General features: G+C 40.1%; 1 protein-coding gene across 1 annotated transcript in view; it reads right to left on the reverse strand.

Moving 5' to 3' along the window:
- Nucleotides 1-20,572, reverse strand: part of ARK2N (arkadia (RNF111) N-terminal like PKA signaling regulator 2N) — a 50,732-nt gene that overhangs the window by 24,416 nt on the left and 5,744 nt on the right. Inside the window, exon 2 of the mRNA XM_086628987.1 lies at nucleotides 8,237-9,049. Coding sequence (XP_086485113.1) covers nucleotides 8,237-8,960 — 724 coding nt within the window. The 5' untranslated portion in view covers nucleotides 8,961-9,049. The remainder of the gene's footprint in view (nucleotides 1-8,236; nucleotides 9,050-20,572) is intronic.

The following is a 20,572-nucleotide window of genomic DNA, read 5'->3' on the forward strand; positions in this document are numbered from 1 at the left end:
AATCCCTATATGTAGTGATAATAGTGAGAATTAAATAGAGATTTCTAATATATAGTTTAAATTAATCCTACTTTAAACATCACAGTTTCAAGCCTGCCTATTCGGGATAACTATCAGTATAAAAAAATCCACACAATAGCAAGCTACTGTATTACTGAAATGAAACTAATGCTCCGGCATTCTCCATCACAAGTAAATAATTATTTCGGTGGCATTCGGACACGGTTCAGAAGAAGCTCTTGCTGTCTGACCCAGACCAGCAACCCATACCCTCAGACCACCACAGTGTTTACTAACCTGACTGTCAAGCTTTCCTTTAAATTCCTGTGCCAAGGCTCAATCCATCCACCGACGGCTGCTTATCTTAGGACTGACAGGACTATTTTTATTCCAGCATGAAGAGTGCAGTCTGATTGTATATACAGAAGGAAGCAGCAATGCTTTGCTACACAGGTCAAGCATGCACACGCGGTTGGGTGTGATGCATCTCACCTAACTTTAGCCAAAAGTTACCTAAACTGTTTATGAGGGAGGTTTAGACAACTAATGGAAGAGAAAGACACTGCCAGGAGGTATCCTCTGTAGGCGCTTATCTCTTCCCGTTGACTTAGCATGAGATCCACAAAACAGCAAATTAGACACCTAAAATTAGAGGAGATGACTTCCACCCAAACCGAACACACATATATATATGTATACATGTGCATTATTTGTGCACACAATGTAAGACAGCTGCTTCCATAAATATGCCATGTGCAACACAGCAGTGACATTAATAAAAACTCTGGACAGAAAATGAACTAGTAAATGGGAGACAAAAAAAATAATCAGTTGTGCACATTTGTTATAGATAGCGAAATCTTTAGGGTAAGCTTATTTATTATTTCTGCCTAAAAAGGAAGAAGAAAAAAAACTAATACGTGGCATGTTCAAGCTGCAAAACTTGAGAGTAAACCGATAGTTAAGGAAATGTTACGGATCTGAATCTAGCTTGGTTCTCTAGGATACTTTACATCTTTAAATATAAAACTTATTTCCTTATATAAATGTTTTAACATGCAAAAAGAGCATTTGGATGAATACTCTGAATGCTCCTATTGTAACAAACATAGCTCTACTGATTTAGGGGTATTTAAGCAAGGATTCTAAGTTATATTTTCCCAAGTTTGGTGCTGAAAGCTTAGAGGGGTTCCCCCACACCTCTTTGAAGGTGTTCACATGTGCTTGCTGGCATGTGCACATGGGTATACTGTGGGTTTTTTTAAACTACATATATATTCTCTATAAATTGAAAAAAATGATACCATGGCAATAAAACCCGAAAGAGGAAAACAAAACGAACATATACGAAGAGAAAAGTAAACCTGGTTTTCAGCATAATCCAAAGTAACATCAAGATGGCAAAGAGTGGATTTTTTTTTAAGTTTACGATTGATTCAGATCAGGCTCTGCAATATTCCCATTCTCTGGAAAGGTAGGTGGAAAATTGTTATTGAAAGTCGCTGGAAACTCTAGCGTAGCATCGACATTTTGATAGCCCACGTAAGAATTAAACGACTGCTGTGGAAGTACTTGGCTATCAGGCATCTGTATGAAAGCCCCTGACTGTGTGGTAGGGGGGATTCTTTGGCCAACTAGTTGAATTTTAGGTTCCCTGGGCTCCAGTTGTTGCTTGCTTTCTTCATCTGTGTCAAGACGGGTTAGCTTTTCTATCCACATGCGAAATTTCTCCTCTGTCTGCCTCTGCATCTCGGCAAAGCAGTTCATGGCCTCTTCCAGGACATTGCCTATGCAGTTCCTATCCCACACGGTGCCCCTGTCAAGCAATCCTGGAATTTCCCTGGTCGCTCCTCCAGATCCCCCAGCACGACTGAAGCCAGCTTTAAAGACATTGAGGCCATTTGATAAGACATCATTAAGTAAGAACATAATATTGTTTATTAAGGCATGTTAACTCAGGAAAACAAACTTTTCTAATGGTGTCCCTTGGATATGACAACGGGGGAGGAATTAGCAAATATTAACAAACAGTATCAACATCAAAAAAAACCCCCACGTTTTATACTCACTGAGACTATAATAGAAATTCTGGCTTCAAAATCATTTTTATTCTAGAATTCTCAGACAACTCTGTCACAAAGGTGATTTTTTTTAATAAACAAACCAAATTCGTCCAATTCTCTTGCAATTTCTGTTTTCAATTCAACTGAAGGTGTCAGAACATTAAAAAATAACACGTTTAGTTCCGTTAAGCTGCAATGCAAAATACTATTGTTTAAGTGAATAATTATGCACGCTTTACTTAGATACCCGAACCCTTTTACAACAGACTGTTAAACACACACAAAATTGTACACAAGATAACAGAGATAAAGGCTGATACAGTGATGGCAGCATCTAAAGCAGCCAAGCCCAAAGCTCCTGGTCTCATTTTGGGAAACACGCTAAACACCGATGAAGAGAACACACAACACAAACACAAAACATGAAGAGATATGAACGCTGTGCTACTACACGAGGTGAAAGCACCCTCTGTTAGGTCTGATGGCCACAGCTACCGCACAGGGGACATCCACATGGACCGCACGACCAGCTGGAAGCGTGCCCTTCATTGCACGAGCCACCAGCTGTGCAGCGTTTCTAGCGTCACTTCCAGCCAGGGCAGAAAACAGACAGGGCGTAGGTGGAACAAAATAGTTCTCCGTCCTTCTGTCCATCAAAAAGATGGTTAAAACAGCTGGCTTTGGGATTAACAGGAAGAACTTCAGTAGCAAGAAGGGAAGGCCACCCTCATTATCTTACTGTACATATCAATAAGAAAAGGCAGTGGTATCTATATTTTTGAGTTCACTCGGGAATGCTCTAGGAAGCAACAGAGCCCCAAGAAAATGAGGCTGTTTGAGGAATGATGAAGAATGTGTGCATGCTGTCCAAACACACAAACATTAACCAAGGCAATTCCAAAACGAGACAAGCGTCACATTAAACTACACAAAGCAGCTACTGAACGTGACAATTTAAAACATAAACGTGACACTTGTGAGATCCTCTAGCTTAAGAATAATAGAAAATATCCTAAGAATGAGAGAAATCACTGCAGAACCTAAGCAAATATTTACTAATAAAAACATAAGGCACTAAATCTTTATTGGGATTTCACTGTGTACACGAAAATGCAGTATTACTTAAACAATATATTCTTTTTAGGAGCTATTTAAATGAGGTATACGTAAGTCCTTCAGTAACGGCTGAGCAAAGCCTAGGATTATTCTCTTATTTCCAAGCAGCAGCAATGCTACCCATCGGGGGCCAAAAACCTTCTATAAACCCCCTACTTTTTAGGTCTTCTGTCCCATCTGTTTACCTGTCAGACAGGCTGGAAATTCAGCATTCAGGTCCTCTGCTCAAAAATACCTTACTGCATAGCAACTAGATTTACATCCCTCTGAGTGCATTTTAACTAAAGTAACGAAGTAAAATGGTACCTTTTTCCCAAAACACGGTTCTTTTTGTACGTTCAGTGTCTTTTTCCTCCCTGAAAAAAATACTACTCCTGTTTATATACCCCTACTGTTGAAGGGGCAGTACAATTCTGTTTGTTCATCTTTAGCCAGGGATCTTATCCCAAGATCTCATCCCAAACAGCAGTCTTTCTGACTTCCACAGGTTTATGATCAGAAACCTTTAAGTAATGTTGAGTAAGTTTTAACTGAAATATAAATAAAAGCTATTGATGGCAATATATGAGACATAGTCTAGCTAGGCTTTTACACTTCAGAATGAACATGCACAGTCAAAGATGACAAAACTGTTTTTATAACTTAAAAGACTTTGTATTGAAATATAAATTACCCTGTAATATTGTATTTAAAAGGCATCACTCATAGTAAATCTACAATTTACAGTAGCAGCAAATCAATGTTTCAAATGTTTCCCTGGTGGTTCTTACAACAAGAAGTCTTAGTCAATCTTTTCTTTACTGGTGACCTTCAGTGTTAAAAGAAAAAAAAACAAGTGTAAAAATGCATTTTTATGATATTAAAAAAGCTAGCATTTATCTAACTGGTCCATTTGCTACTGTAAACTTACAGTTCTATAGAATTTGAAGTTACGCCAAGTTAAAAAGCAAAGGAATATGCAATCACAAAGGGGTCAGAATCCAAGACTCCTATCTTATTTTCAAGGCAATACCTACTGCAAAACGGCACCAATGCTGTATCTTTGTGGGATTTGTTAAGTTATCTACCTAAATAACGAGAAAATCCAAAGTTATTTAATGTAGCAAGTCTGACAACGTAACAATTTAAGACGACATGTCGCATTCTCATTCTAATTAGCAACGGTGGATTCCTCCATGTCATTATGCTACCTGGCATTTCCAAATGAGGTATCTCACTGCAAATCATTCTTAACAGATTTTTTTTTTTTCCCCCTCCGTTCTTATATAAATGCCATTCCGAGTCACTTCAATCAAATTCATCCTTTGCAAGATGCTTCATCCAAGGTCTATGCGTAATTCTTAGGAGGCAGTAACCTCTCACATAAACTGTGCCCCTCTCTTTGGGTTTCTGCATATTAAAAAAAAAAATTTTTTCCTTTTTTAACCAAGTGAGGTGCGATATCTTTTTCAACATCAATACTCAAACTTTTTAACAGATTTTTGAAAGCCTAAAATATGAGTCACCCTTATTTCAATTCAGATTTTTCCAAGTTGTAGAAAACTCAATGGGTGGTGAAATGCCAGTATTTTAAAAATTCAAAAGGAATAAAAAAACTCCTTCCTTTTCCCAAAGGAAGTGTTTACAATAGAAATAAATATCGACTCCCAGACTTGCTCTCATGCCAATTTCATTCAGAACTAATCTGCATGGTCACGTTTGAAATTGTTTAAAGGAAAACCTTTCAAAAGCAGCAGGTCTAGCAGAACCTATTTCGGGACTCAAAGATCATCCTCTTATGCCCAATATGAATGCTATGTGGTATTGTTTGAGAATGACAAAATCGTAAATGTCAATAGAGAGGCCCAATCGTTAAAAGATAAGAAATCGGTCCTCAACTGCAATAATTCAAAAATCAAGGCATTCCCTGAATTAAAGAGCCCCACATGATGACTGCTGAGCTCAGTGAAAAGATTCTCAGTAGCATCCACGAAGTTTAGACTGAACCTAATGGACCAATATATTTTCAAGTATAAATTAACACCATCTAATATATTCAGAATAACGTATCATATTGCGCTTAGCTCCTACTGAGCTCACAATATTTGAAGCATCACCAGTAAGATCGACTCTTTACTCTTCCATCTTTCTCGAGAAAGCCTGCCAGTATTTTAATCCACATTACATTCAGATTTAGCAGAGAGAACTACGTATTGCACGACTGCTCTGTTCACAACTTCATGGCATTATTACGTATTTCACTCAGTATTTTCCTTACCTTACAAATTTAGTAAGAGCCAGTCAATGTGGATGGTTTGAAAAAAATAAATGCACTGTTAAAATGGAAGAGGTTTAGTTACACAACATCAAAGACTCAAATATGTATTTGTATTCTCAAATATGGCACTTTAATTTTCAGACCATGCACAAGCAAACTGTCTTCTGTAACGCTACATGTGTCGATATAAGGTTCAGAGCCAGAGTATGTATAATTTTGTACATGAAGGCCTCATTAAATTAACTGTCACTAAAAGTTTTAGAGCATCTCTCTTGGCAAAGCTATTTTTCAGACAGCAGATATTTGAAAATCAGTCCAAATAATAAGCTACGTAGACAGTAACCAGCATTACAGCTGAAGTGTCCCAATACAGAAAAAATACGGGGAATATGGGCTACCCGTAAAACTCTTCTCTGCCAATGTGTACAGACTTTTTCAAAAGTAAAGGCAAAATATTTTTCATGCTTATGTCCTTCTGACAGGGGCATTGTAGTTTCTTGACACTCAAAATCAAGTTAAACCTGAAGTTTTCTCTCAGCTTTTGACTGTCTGCAAAGGATGCTCATGGCCTGAATTTCCAGTAATGCTTTTTGATACCCTGTATTATTTTCTAACTACGTGTTCATTCCCTAAAATTTTGAGGGTACTCACAGTGTTATGCTAAGTGCACTAAAATGGCTTTCTAATTTAAAAAAAAAAAAAAAATAATTTAAGTTAAGCACTTTTCCAGTTCCAAGAAGAGGGATCGCAGATGGCATGTGAACCTACCACTGCGACAGAGAGCTGTGAGTCCTACTCAGACTCAGAGCTCCGCTCCGTCTGTTAGGACCACAACGTTTCATTAACCCACAAGCAGCACAGGATGCATTTTTGGCCAGCGCTGTCCTTATCTCTGCAAGACCATTCCCCGCAAAACAAAGTCATTTCTATTTAAAGGAAAACCGCAATGTGGCAGGTACCTACTGCACCTCATTCCAAAAGGACACCTCCAAAGTTTTAACCTCTTAAAAGTAACTCAGTATCACACAGATGATATGAAATATCATGAAATAAAGGCTAAGAAATGAAGGTCGCGGATCCTCAGGATGGTTTTTGCACTCCCACATCTTGCATCGCAGGTAAAATTGGGCCTTGGTGTAACCACCACAAAACCATCATGTTCTTTTGTGTACTACAACGGGATCTCTTCGTTGCAAGCACCTCACAGTTACGATGAAGAGCTCAAACACGGAAGAGACTAGTGACACAGAAAAGTATCCTAGAGTGGTTTCGGATCTCTGCAACGCAAGTCAGAAATCCAGGCAGATCCGAAAATACCGGGTGGTGCCTTTTCTGAGTCACAAGTTACTTTTATGATTTAAAAAGAACACAACTTGGGGGATTTATTCTGTGTGTTTTGGGGTTTTTTTGGGAGTGGGGAGGAACCTGTCCCAAAACTCAACACAACGTTCTACTTCAACAGGCTTTAATCGCCCAAGGTGTAAATATAGTAAATAAAAAACTATGAAGTCTAAAAGTCTGACTAACTACTACATTGGTAAAAATAATTTTAGGTCTCTATTCAAAGTTTACTACACAATAATTACAGGGGGACTATGCCTTTCCCTGACTTTCTAATAATAAACCTTAACTTCCTTTGTGCAACCTGCTTCCTAGCACTATGTGGGAAAAATGCCAGTTCTCATAATGAAAGAATCATTCACCATAACTCAGTTAAAACACAGTTACTTGTAAAATCTGCTGCAAATATTTCAAATAACTCATCTAGCAAACATTAGTTCAGCAACTTAAGACTAATTATTGCAGTTTTCCTTTAAATGTTCTTGCCCTGTGTGAGCTGATATTTATCTCAAAAAAAAAATATAATCTTATAGCACAAGAGGCAAAAAGGCATGTAACCCAGTAAAAATTGGCAAGCCAAAAAGTTTATTTTTACGTGATTTTATTTTTGATTGCCAGATGATGACGGTTCTATGGTATAATATGCTGCGAGAATAATTCACACAAAATCCTGTCCACGGCACTTGGCCTAATAAAATAACAAAGACTCAGCAGACAAGAAACTTAATAATTGACCTTTTGAGAAGACTCGTATAATTTGCTGCCTCTAATCTTAACATGGGTCTGTCGGAAAACTAAAGATATAGAAATTATAGATCCTTATGACACAGGAAAATGGATTTGTCTAGAATGTCGAAAATTTAGGTGCAGATATAGCTTGGGCACCTGCATGAACAAATTCATATGTCCTGAAATAGGTGACCAGCTACAGTCTGCGAGAATTTGCAATAAGGCTAAGGAGGTTGGTCATGCACGGAAACGTAGAGCTGGAAGCACAGCGTTAAGTGCAAGAGTGAACAGGGCCTTACTGCAACACGGGCAAGAGGTACGCCGTGTTATTCCTCGCGCAGCTGCTGAGCTGTGCTCTTAACATATTAAAGCAAAGCTGGCCACTTATCTTAAGAAAGTATTTATCAGATTGTCAGCATCCAATGGGATTTGACAGCACTGACAGGAGTTCATATAGGCTTACAAAGGAAAAGATCTGAAAATCCCAGAATTCAAAGATAGTCCTTCCTCCAATTTACCATTTCTATGCTCTGTCGGTGTGCAAAAGTGCACTGAAACCTCAGAACAGATTTTTAAGTGTGCCCATGTCTTGTTAGTATACTGCAGTCTTCGAATTTACAGAGAGCTGCAGTAGTCCTGTTTTTTCTCAAGTGTCACTCATCTAATTTAGCATGACAGCTGAGAAACGATGTCAGGTGTGTTACAGTTCAGTTTAAAAAACATCCTCTACCTGGTATCTCTGCAGTGATTGTCTTGCTGCTCCCTGAAACCTCTTCCTCGTCATCTGACGAACTCGTGCTCGAGTCGCACGTCAGGTCACTATCACTGGTACTGCTGTCCTGCAGCAGGTTGTACTTCTTGCGAGCAGCTGCCTCCCGCTTCTGCCTGAGCAGCCGGATTCGTTCTTTGTGCTTTTGGCTTCGGTGACCTTTTACCTTGGTAACTCGACCATTCTGCTTATCGCTAGACTGCCGGTTTTTCTTGGCAGCCATTGCTGAAGTTTCACTTTCAGACCTGGATCGCCGGGATTTCCTCCCAACTGCAGCTCCAGACACCACGGAAGTGTCTCCTTCTGCAGCAGCTTCAGCTTGACAGGGCTCATTCTCTTCTGTGGAAGACAACGTATCTGAGTCAGCCAAGTGCCCGCTGGAAGAAGGGGAAAGCATGCAATGGTTAGAAGAGTCACTCTCGGAAACTCGACCACCCGTTGGCTTATCGCTCTCTGTAGATGCTAGCTGAGACTCCGAGGAGTCTCGCCTCAGTTCCATCAGTAAGCAAGGCATGGAGGAGAGCACCGCAGAGTCTGCTGCAGTGGGCACGTTGTCCTTGTCAGTTTGCGTCTCGAGTTCTACAGGTCGGTCTTCATCAGGAGCAGTCTCTTGCTTTTCAGAAGTCTTTGGTGGAACTTCTGAATCGACAAGTTCTTCTGCTTTTCCCACTGCCTCCATCTTCATTTCAGAACACCAAGGTCCTCCTGGTCTCAAAGCATGGAGCAGTCTGGAAGACTGGGTGAACTAGATACCGACTTCAGCAATACAGCAGCCTGCACGAGAACAGAACAGTATGAATGATTTACCCCAATAACTCACTCAATCCTGCTCTTCACAGTATTAACTAAGCAACTCACTGTTTTCAATTACAGGCAGTATTTTTCAGTATTGTACTGGTTTTCTGCATTTATTTTCTCCTAGTGAACTCATCCGGTTGCACCAAACTATCCTTTCTTTCACACGGTCATGAAAGATGGTACTGGAATCATATTACATGTGGTTCATCTCACTAGAGTAATCAAAACACATCAGAAAAAATAATAAAAATATTTCTGAACACTTACTTTATAAAATTTAAATCAATATATTATAGGCAACACATACTAAACTTCTTTATCTATAACTTTAAACATAATGGAGAATTTTAGCCCTTACGAACAATGCTAGCCTGAAAATTCCCAGACTTGGTAGTCACCTACCTGGACACACCAGAACACAGTTCAGTTCCTGTTATCTACGAGAAATCTACTTTCAGTTGAAGAGGACCTTACCCTTACGAAACTACAATGTGTTTTGCACATGGTAATTTGCAAACTTTCAGTACCAACATGACACAGGCGAAATCCAATGACTCTGAGCAGACACCAAGCAGCTGCTGAACACCACAGAGCAAGACTACAAACACCTTCCTTCTCCAGCGGAACTGCTCTGACAGCAGATCTCGCGTACCAAAGACATGACACAGTACAAAGAAGAGCCATGAAGTGACACTAAACCGTCAAGGACACGGGGTTTTACAACATCTACAGGCAAGGTCTTCAGAAACATTAGCTATGTGTAACAGGGACTTGTTCTCAGCAGAGAACCACGGTGCTGGTGAGTCATGTAAAGACTTTTCTGGCGTATCTGATACACCACTCAAGCAGCCCTTGAGTGTCTCTCATGCAAGTCCCAATCATACGAGAACCTACAGGTTGGCCTAGTTTCTCTCAAAATTGCCAGGAAAACAGCATCAAACAGTACGGGCTGCAAGCAAGCAAGAGTACCCACCCACATCTGTATCCTAAATTTTACTTCAAGTTATAATTCAATAGATCGCATTGCTTCAGTGCAAATACAAAACCTAAGCTGTTCATCTGATTGACTACTTGCACATTATCAACCCAAAAGTACCTTCAGGGAAATTTTGTTTAGAGACCAGTGTTTATCATTTTATCTTCATTATTCACACTTTGCCTTCCACCTGAATTTTTACTCGGCATTCAGCGCACAACAAAGATCTTTCAATTACCACATTCGCTTGCGGATGAATGGTATGGGCCAAAATTGTTTATGGGTTTAGAAGTATAGTAAATAATAAATTTATGGCACTTTGTGAAAAGTGTAGACATGGGAAAAAAACCCAACAACTGAGCTGTTAAGATTTAATCTACTGTTTTTTTTTAAAAAAGCATTTCTGCAGATAAGGTCAATTAGTAGTTGAGCAGCCTGAGAAAGCACGGATGGTTCAGAGAGATTTTTTCTGCTCCCTGACAATCCTTCTTTCAGTTTCCTGATCCATCTGAAGCTGCCTGTAATTGTACGAATGTAACTGTATGCTGCTTTCCTCCCCTCCATCTGCAGCATGAAATAAGGCTACCTCCCTGCTTCTAAAAGGCGCTGTGAAAAGCTTAATGCTGTCCTGTCTGCCCTAACCCACTTTGGAATATTCTTAATTTTTAAAGAATATTAGAGTTCATGCTTCCTTCAGGCTAATGAATGAAACGCTGGATAATGCAAGGGAATTTACAGGAGAGAAGCAACAGTAAAAGAAAGAAAGCTTAGTTAATATCAGACAACGCAAAAAAAAAGACGGAGATAATGCTCTAAATATGAAAAGAAATCAACCACCCAAACCCCCAGTAAAAAGAGCATTTTACTTCCTCAAAAAAAAAAAAAAAAAGAATAAAATACATACTGTAAAATATAGGAACATATATATAAGAAAAATGTTTGCCAATACTTGCACTGAGTAAAAGTCTCTTGAAAGCAACTTAAAAGAAGAATTTCTGGAGAAGGTAATTTAATGTAGGCAGTAAACACCACATGAGAACCAATTTATTTCCAAGGCCACAGCACAGCATCAAACCCAAACGATGAATACACACGTTCTGAGACATAAACATCCCAATACTAATAAAACCAGTATTTCTACAGATTTCCTCTGCAAATCTACATTATCAAATAATTCTCATAGAATGGTTTGGGTTGGAAGGGACCTCAAAGATCATCCAGTTCCAACCCCCCTGCCATGGGCAGGGACACCCTCCACTACACCAGGTCGCACAAAGCCCCATTCAACCTGGCCTTGAACACTTCCAGGGATGGGGCAGCCACAACTTCTCTGGGCAACCTGTTCCAGTGCCTCACCACCCTCTGAGAACCTTCTCCCATTACACCCACCACCTTCTCCTATTACACAGGTAAGTAAAACACAGATTTGATGATTAAATGACTGGCCGAGAGCTATGCATAGTGGGATACATATTGTGCCCGTTAGTGCAACTTCCAGCTTTGCTCTGGTCATGCACTGTGAAAAGAAAAACAGCATTTCTAAGAGCTTTGAAATGTACCTTCTGCTCATGCAAGGAAAAATTTGATAGCTCAAACATATACAGGAAGAATATCAACCTGGCCAAAAGGAACATATTTAAAAATTCATACTGAACTGCAGAACAGCTTCTGCACTATTCACCCTGTTAGCCTGAGGAGCACAACACAAGGCTAAAGGGCACCAAAGTGAATTAGAGACTCTTTTCTCACGCACATCCTACTGGGAACATCATCTGCCTCTCAGCTCCCAAAGGGACTATAAGAACACCCACACTTGCCTTTCCATCTCTCTGGCCTATCAGCCAGAAGAAAGCATGTTTCATCTACATGCTGCCACCTTGCTAAGAGCCTACTCCATGACCTAAGAAGATTTTTTTATTAAGTAGGATCTTGCTCTAACTACTCAAACCATGCTGGTTTGATCCCTCACACAGGGACCGGTGAACTGTATTTCCAGTAATAAGGCAGCATGGGGACTGGTAAACTCAACGAAGTGTATCTGGTCTACACTGATGTGTGTTTCTGTGTGCGTGAAGATACTTGCTCTGATGAGGTTTGTGCTCTCTGGGCCCTTTGAACTGGCTATTTAAAAAGTCAACAATTCTAGTATTGGTACGCATATAAAAAAAAAGAACTTGATCTTTATCTTGGTGGAAAAACAGTCTGTTGTGACTCAAACGGACTTTGCTGCAGGGAAGAACACACACAGTTCAGGGGAAAACATCCATGCCAAGAAAAGCCCTGTCTTAAAGAAAGAAAAAGCGTACTGATTTAGTTCCACTTGAGAAATTTATAGATCAGAGAGAGGAAGACTATATCGAAAAACTCCCATTCCTTTCTTGTCATCCACTTTTCTACTAACAGTACCAGCAAAGGTAACCTCAAGGTGATGCTACAGAGAGACCAGTGTCTCACTTCAATGAGAACAACATAGCGCCGAAAAATAAGCTGTAATGCTTACAGACACAGATGGATACTTAATTAGACATTGCTCAGAAATGTCATTCTCCTTTTTCTCAGGCACAGATACTGCACTGATGATTTTAAAAGACAATTCTGTAAAAACTTCTGTGCTAGATTTTTCCAACAGAAATTAATTCTATTTTCCAACCACACATGGAAAACACCAGTATGTAGAAGCCATTAAATATCTAATTGTATCTTTAGCTAGGAAGTATTTTCAAATTGTGGACTCACTCGTAAAGGCAATAATTTGTACACTATAAGAACTGCACTTTAATGAAGAAATCCAGAAGGATTCTGAAGGTCAGATTAGCAGAGACAGCCAAGGCAGTCTAACAGAAATGGGTTTTATCCCTTACTCTTCTACCACCCACTCCTGACTGCGCAGTCATGTTCCCTCCTTTGCACCAGAACTGGCTCATCCTTTCTTGGGTAGATTCACTTCACTAAGCCAGCAGAAACCAAAACCAGAAAATAAGTGAAACTTTCTGCCAGAGCTGGCAGGAAGATGAGGAAAGGGAGGACAAGCAACAAACCATCCCTTTAGAAAAACCAAATCTGCTTAAAAACTACCTGCTGTTCGGTGTCACACACCTAGAACTCACAGGTTCCAGCTAGATTCAGGAGAGGGTACTGATTGTCTTCCACAGCACCATTTGCTCTGAGAAGAGATTTCTGAAGATAAAAAATCATTAAGAAGCAAAAAACGAAATTGAAACAGAAGTTAGTAGCTTCCTAAAGAACAACTACAATGGAATGTATGCTATTAAGTAATATATACTACTGCAAAAAGAGTTTTATCAAAGATGGCAAGCATACCCTTTATCAATCCATAACTGGCCATACGTACATCCTTCGTGATATTTTTGTTCTGCTCTCAGTAGCAGTTCTTCTTTATAACTGTATATCCTGCAACATCAGAAGGAAATGAGTTTCACCCAAACAAATGATAAGGCCTGAAACACTTAATAAGCACCACGACACTCTGACTTTAATGGTATATTGTAATTTTAGGTGTTATTGAACTGATTAATGATAAAGAACGCCTAGCTTGTACGAAGCAAATCAGCTCTTTTTCTCAGCAGCTGTGGATATGACTTTCTTACTTCAGAAGTACTAAGTTTTTCATCACAGCTTACTGTTAGAAGTTACCTTAGTTTATTACTGACAAATTTCCTTAATTCAGAGTCCAACAGACCACTTCTTTTCCCTGCTTATAACCATACCACCTTCTTATGTCAGTTCTAGCAACTGCTTAAGTGAAAAAAAAAAAAAATCTAGCAGAACATTTGTCTTTTAATGCCATTTCATCACTGAAACAGTTTGAACAATCTACCTCCTTGCACCACTAGCCATTCATTCACAAGCCGTAATTCTTAAAAAATGAGAAACTCTACCTACATTTTTGCAGAAAATAACACCAAGTATGTTCTTTAAGCTTTTGTGACTATGTAAGTGATGTACACTATGTACACACTATGTAAACTATACTGCTGCACAGGAGTTAATCGTTCAGAATACATAGCTGACTACAGAGACTCTTCCAGAGCATCCACCAGCTTATAGCTCCAGCACAACTGAAGTCAGTATTTTCATTTGTATCTCAATATGTACAGAACTAAAGAATACAGTGGCTGATACTAACATAAACAATTATTCCATCACCTGTGGAGTACATTACCTCACATTTACCCAACGTAACTGAGATGCAACAAATCAGAGGTGTGAGAGAGGTAATGACAAATGCATACAGCTGAGGCTAATACAATTATGCAGAACAGCTGACTTTTTTTTTAATGTAAACACTCAGGCAAGCCCATCAAGGACTCTGAATCAAACACTTGACAGACTATGTGTGTAAGGATGGTGGGTTGGGAAGGGACAGAAGCAGCCCATGACCTGGGTACTGAAAGGCTGACCCATAACACACAAATCCACTTCATGATACAGGAGAAACTTTCAGCAAAGACCAAAGTGATGCCCTCTTCTGACAGAGACACATAACTCTGAAGCTGTGAAGTGCTAATGACTCTGGCCACATCTGAAGCTTCACCAAACACCTTTGTAGGTGTATCTACATGTTGGTCATGCTTTTTTTTTTCCCTACTCAAGTCACCTTCCTGTCCATTAAAACACAGCATACTTAATTCCGCAAACTCACCTGTGACATTCTAGTACAAATAACACATACAGACATGCCCAACAAAAAAATGTCTAAGTAACTAAAATCTAATCAATCCAAATAATTAGATATCTACCAGAAAAAAACTAATATGCATCCAGACAAAAGCAGAAGTATCAACACTTGCTGTGCTTCCCAACTGCTGTCTTTTGGACTTGTTCATCTCCTCCCCAAGACACCACACATTCTTTTTTATTTTCTTACAAGTGTCACACATACTTAAAACAACACAAGTGTGACCACCACTCCACTTAACTCAAGAGAGTTGACTCAGCTCTGTGTGGATGTGTGTGCACGATGCTCGAGAGCAGATTTTTCATAACTCCAGGCCACCCCCACACGGATACTGTGTAATTTATATAGCGTTCCTTTGGAAATGCTGCCCTAAAGCTGACTCACTGGCATACAATTCTACCTCAGGCACATTTCTGGGAGTGGAGATGGCTCTCTATCAGATGATTCATAAATCAGGCCTGGTAGCAATCCTAAAGAACAGGATCCTTTGCCACCGAGGTGGTAATAGAACATCAGTGCAAAACAAAAGGAGGAAGGATTAAACTAATACTGTGTTTCAACCGGATTTGCATAAACAAAGATTAAAAACAGGTTGCATATACAAATTATCCAAGACTGAATAAAAAATACAAGCATGTGTGTTAGAATAAAGGTTTGCAGAGCATCCTTTGCAACCTTGAAAAGCAACACTTTTCATCGTAAATAAGAAGAAAGACTTTACATTTAAACGCAGGTTTTTGCATTGTAATGCTTAAAGCACATATTCTGCCTCTTTCAAATGAAAAGTAACAACCAGCTATGAGTTAGTTCACAAGCCTGCACACAAGCTTCCGAAAACATTCACCAGCTGCACTGGAATCCCACAAAAAAACCACAGTCCCCATAAAAATAAATTCATTAGCATACAGATAAAAGACATGCAGGGCTCGCTGCACTTACTCTTCTAAAATCTTATTTCTTTCTCACAGTGAAACCATTTTTCTCATGTGCACAGCAATTTAAACCCACAATGTTCTCTACTCTAAAAATTAGAGGGGGCATATTTTTATTACTCTTTGTTCCTAAAAATTAAAGCCACTCGCTCTTAGACTTTTCATTATTCTTAAAAAAAAAAAAAAACCAACTAGTGGCAGAAATCAACGCTAGGATAGCCATGCTTCATTTCTTTTTCTCCTTGCCATATATTAGCTTGCAGAAGATCATCCTACTGGGGACAGTTATAGGAATGTACTTTTTCTAAGATTTTAACAAATTTTCCCACTTTACCTATTCATTTCTGTTACTTAAAGGAAACATATTCTGTGCTTCCTCCGCTGGTTCATGATGCCACTCTATATAGAGACCTGTTATCACAAAACGTTAATCTCTAGCTCTACCATGGTCAATAGAGTAACGTCCACAGAAAAATCGCATTTTAAATTGCTTGGGAATAAGAGAAACGAGTTAGTCCTGATCTTCAGAGCACAGATTTTCTGTCTGTTAAAAACATTTATCTGAAACATCCTGTATGTAATCACACATTGCTTTACCCGCTAATAGCTCCGATCGGCAGACAGGACAACTGCAATGTAGTTGTAGAAAACTGCAGAAAATTGTAGAAAACAATTTGAAAGTAGTAAAGTCGTCTCAGTACTGCTGCGTTCTTTTGAGAAGGGCTTGTGCTGCCTTCAGCTGTCCATGTTTAGCCTGTAATTGCAGCTAGACAATGTCCAGCTGTTCTATTACCCAGTGACCCCTTCCCACTTGAGGAAGGGAATCAGGATAGGGAAGGAAGATCCATGGGTTGAGACAAGAAATATTTAATAATTGAAATAAAATAAAAATGGAAAATAACAATTATAATAATAATATATATAGGCAAGTGGTGTACAGTGCAGCTGCTCACCACCCCTTGGCCAACGTCCCATCTGTTCTCAGCCCGTGATCCCAAAGAGAGAGTGCAGACCTCCGGAGCAGAAGGACGAGCGGGAACCTCCAAGGACAGAGACCATCGAGGAAGAGAGAGGAGAAGGGGGCCTGTCCCCAAGAAACTTTCAGATTTATAGTGAGCGTGATGTTGCACAGTATGGAATATCCATTTGCCAAGTTAGGTGTCAATCACCCTGGCCACACTCCCCCCCCAGGTTCTTGGACATCTGGGTTGCTAGCGAAAAAACAAGCGGAGAAGTCCTTGAGGACTGCAGATACCTGCATGCCACAGCTACAAACTAAAACAACGTGTCTCATCAAGTCTGTTCTCTTTCCTTTTTTTTTAAAAAAAAGTAGCTTTAGAAATACAGTGTCTCTGAAAAGAAAATTGATTCTGATTCTATCCCGGTGAAACCAGGACACCTGCTAAAATCAGAGCCAGTCCAGCATGGACAGGCACAAACGTACCTGCTGTTGCTGCTATCTGGAAATCCCGAAGCAGCAACGAGTGCCAGTGCCGTGGGATCCAGGCTGCGGTTTCAGGAGCCCTCTAGTCACTGCTGCACACGTTCACCACTCAGAAAAACATGAGAACAAAGTTTATAGATTTTCTGGGACGTTCCCTTCAAGGGCAGACAGTTCTGGATAAAGAGTCTCCCTTCTAATCACTTCTGGCAGCTTCAAGGATGGTCATCTTGTTATGTTCTTTAGGTATGTGCAAACAGCCTATTAAACTCTTCATGAAATTCTTACACAAAAATTTTAACCCCTTCATTGCTGGATAACAAGTCCAGCACCACTGTAAAGAGGTAGAACTGCCTACCTGCTGGGCCAGTTAGCACCCATCAAGTCCTTTTGCAATTCAACTTCCCAGAGGACAGCTGTGCACCTTATCATCGGGCTAGCTGGCTGAATGAGACCAGCACCAGGGTGCAGAAGGAGAGCAAGGCCAGCCTCTTACACAACAGACAGCAGCAATAGGCCTGGAGCAAGGGAGAGCACTGGACAATTCACCTGATCTTGCAAAACACCACTCCAGAATTGCAGAACCCTTGACGCCAGGAGGATAGAACTATCAGCAGATGAGAGAGCTGTTTTGTCAAGTTCCATGTAACGTTCCATTCCTTTCCACTAACAGTGCTGCCCACCTAACCCACCTCTTGAGGGTGCTTCCAGAGCTCATACAGTGACTTGCCAGCATCTCCCCTTCTCTTACAGCCATGTAAAAGCTCAAGCTGAACTAGAAGTGGCACAGATTTATGACAGCCATTTCACAAAGATAAGCCAAGCAATATTAAGTGACTCTACAGTTTTTAAGTATTTTATGATCTGTCCTTTCTACACATCTTTGCCACATGCTAGTACTCAGGAAACAAACGAAACTGACCCTCAGGTATTTTAAAGCTTCAAATTTTAAAGCTTCAAAATTTAATGAACTACAACAAGGGCAAGTGTAGAGTCTTGCATTTGGGTAAGAACAACCCCAGGTACCAGTACAAGTTGGGGACTGAACTGTTGGGGAGCAACACAGGGGAAAGGGACCTGGGGGTCCTGGTAGACAGCAGGATGACCATGAGCCAGCAATGTGCCCTTGTGGCCAAGAAGGCCAATGGCATCCTGGGCTCTATTAGAAGGGGTGTGGTTAGTAGGTCGAGAGAGGTTCTCCTCCCCCTCTACTCTGCCCTGGTGAGGCCGCATCTGGAATATCGTGTCCAGTTCTGGGCCCCTCAGTTCAAGAAGGACAAGGAACTGCTTGAGAGAGTCCAGCGCAGGGCCACAAAGATGATGAAGGGAGTGGAGCATCTCCCTTATGAGGGAGCTGGGTCTCTTTAGCTTGGAGAAGAGGAGACTGAGGGGGGACCTCATTAATGTTTATAAATATGTAAAGGGTGACTGTCATGAGGATGGAGCCAGGCTCTTCTCAGTGGCATCCAATGATAGGACAAGGGGAAATGCATATAAGCTGGAACAGAGGAGGTGCCACTTAAACATGATGAAGAACTTCTTCCCAGTAAGGGTAACAGAACACTGGAACAGGCTGCCCAGAGAGGTTGTGGAGTCTCCTTCTCTGGAGATGTTTCAAACTCGTCTGGACAAGTTCTTGTGTGATCTGATCTAGGTGGTCCTGCTGCGGCAGGGGGATTGGACTAGATGATCCTTTGAGGTCCCTTCCAATCCCTGACATTCTGTGATTCTGTATGAAATACTTTAATTCAATACTGGTGCTGTGTCTTTGACTTAAGCCAGTATCATCCTGCCACAGGGCAGTAAAATACCCATTTTCTGGTCTGGCCAACTGAAGAAGAGAGATCAAGTGACACGCCCAAATTCTACAGAGAGGCTGGAAAGCCAACCAAACCCTGATCTCAAGTCATTTTCTGACCCACAAGCCACTAATATTATTCATTTGCCACTTTAATAATTAAGTCAGTAGTATAAAATTTAAATATTGCAACATGAATTTCGGTAGGTATATTAGTGAAAAATAAATTGTATCATTGCACTAAAGGCAAAGTCACATTGCATTAAAATTACAAAAAGTTTAGTAAGATACCAACTGCTGTTTGGCTGTTCTCAACACCAAACCCTTGGTTTTTGACCAGTAATAAGAACTGCCAACTGATTTCAGCATCCACCAGGTTGCTAACAACTGGTAGCACAGTCTTTACTTGTCCAAAGCGCTCCTAAAGAAGAAAGCACTCACGACGCTGCTCGTGACACAGTAAGCAACAGGTACAGCTTCACCAGAAACAATCCACGACCTTCTCATCAAGAAAGCTCACCCGTGCCACTGAACTGTGCTCAGCTAACTCAACACAGCTAACCTGTGAGTCCGTACCTTTACAAATCCTAACAGTCTCCTCCTTAGTTGAGCTTTCCCAAGAAACTAAGGCAACAAAAAAAATTCTCGTAGGATGCCGCAACCATAGACGAATGTCTGTGGACGCTGGCAGAACTAAGAGGGACCGTGGCACCATCTGTTTTGGAAGGAGAACTAATCCTGGTAAAGAAAAAGGACAGTGCAGGAGAGGGTTAATTGAGAATAAGCTTTTAACAAATAACAGATGGACAAATAGTATGAAGTAAACACAGGTTCTACAAATGCACAAATACTTTGGGTATTTCAAAAAACAGACTAAGTGGGTTAAAAGCTACTTACATGCATGTTACAAATAATGCCTTTAACAGCACTTTTACTATCAGATACTTCCTACAGTATTTACTCCCAGCTGGCAGAGGTGAAGAAATTTGACCTCTACTTTCGGAGGATAACAGACAGACCAGGAAACAGACAGTTCTTTCCTACCACACACAGAAGACTTTGCATATATTTGACTACAGAAATTAAATAACTGCAGGTAAGAGGATACCAAGTCACCTGCTACAAAAAGAGTAAAAGAAAATTAAAAGGCAGTTTTCATCAGTAGCATGCAAGTACTGACAGGAGAAAAAAAAAAAAAAAACACGCACATTACAAAAACCCACAAAAAACCTACTTACCCTTAAACAAAAGGCCCATTTACCCCAAAATTATTTGATGCATTATTGATCTTGATTTAGGAAAAAGAGGCTCAGCTGGAATAGCTTTCTTAAGAGTAAAACTAATGGTTAGCAACAGGAGATGTAAATGACATATGCAATTCCCCCAGCAAAAGTGGAGCTAGAGGATCAAAGTCCGGAGTATTAATTCAACTCCATTCTGTTCACTCATCACAGTCGTCTTATTGCTGTAGCTTGGTAAGTTCCATACAGATAAACAGTGAAATTCACTACGTATTAAAAAGTGCAAAAACCATTTTGATCCTGTAAAATGAAAAAAGGAAAGCAAATGTCTGTTATCAAACCACTTCAAATTGAGATAAGTGAGGTCTATAACTTCATAAGCCCTTAATAATTAGCTAACTCTGCTAAGATA

This window comes from Tauraco erythrolophus, chromosome Z (genome assembly GCF_009769465.1).
Source record: "Tauraco erythrolophus isolate bTauEry1 chromosome Z, bTauEry1.pri, whole genome shotgun sequence".
Taxonomy (NCBI): domain Eukaryota; kingdom Metazoa; phylum Chordata; class Aves; order Musophagiformes; family Musophagidae; genus Tauraco; species Tauraco erythrolophus.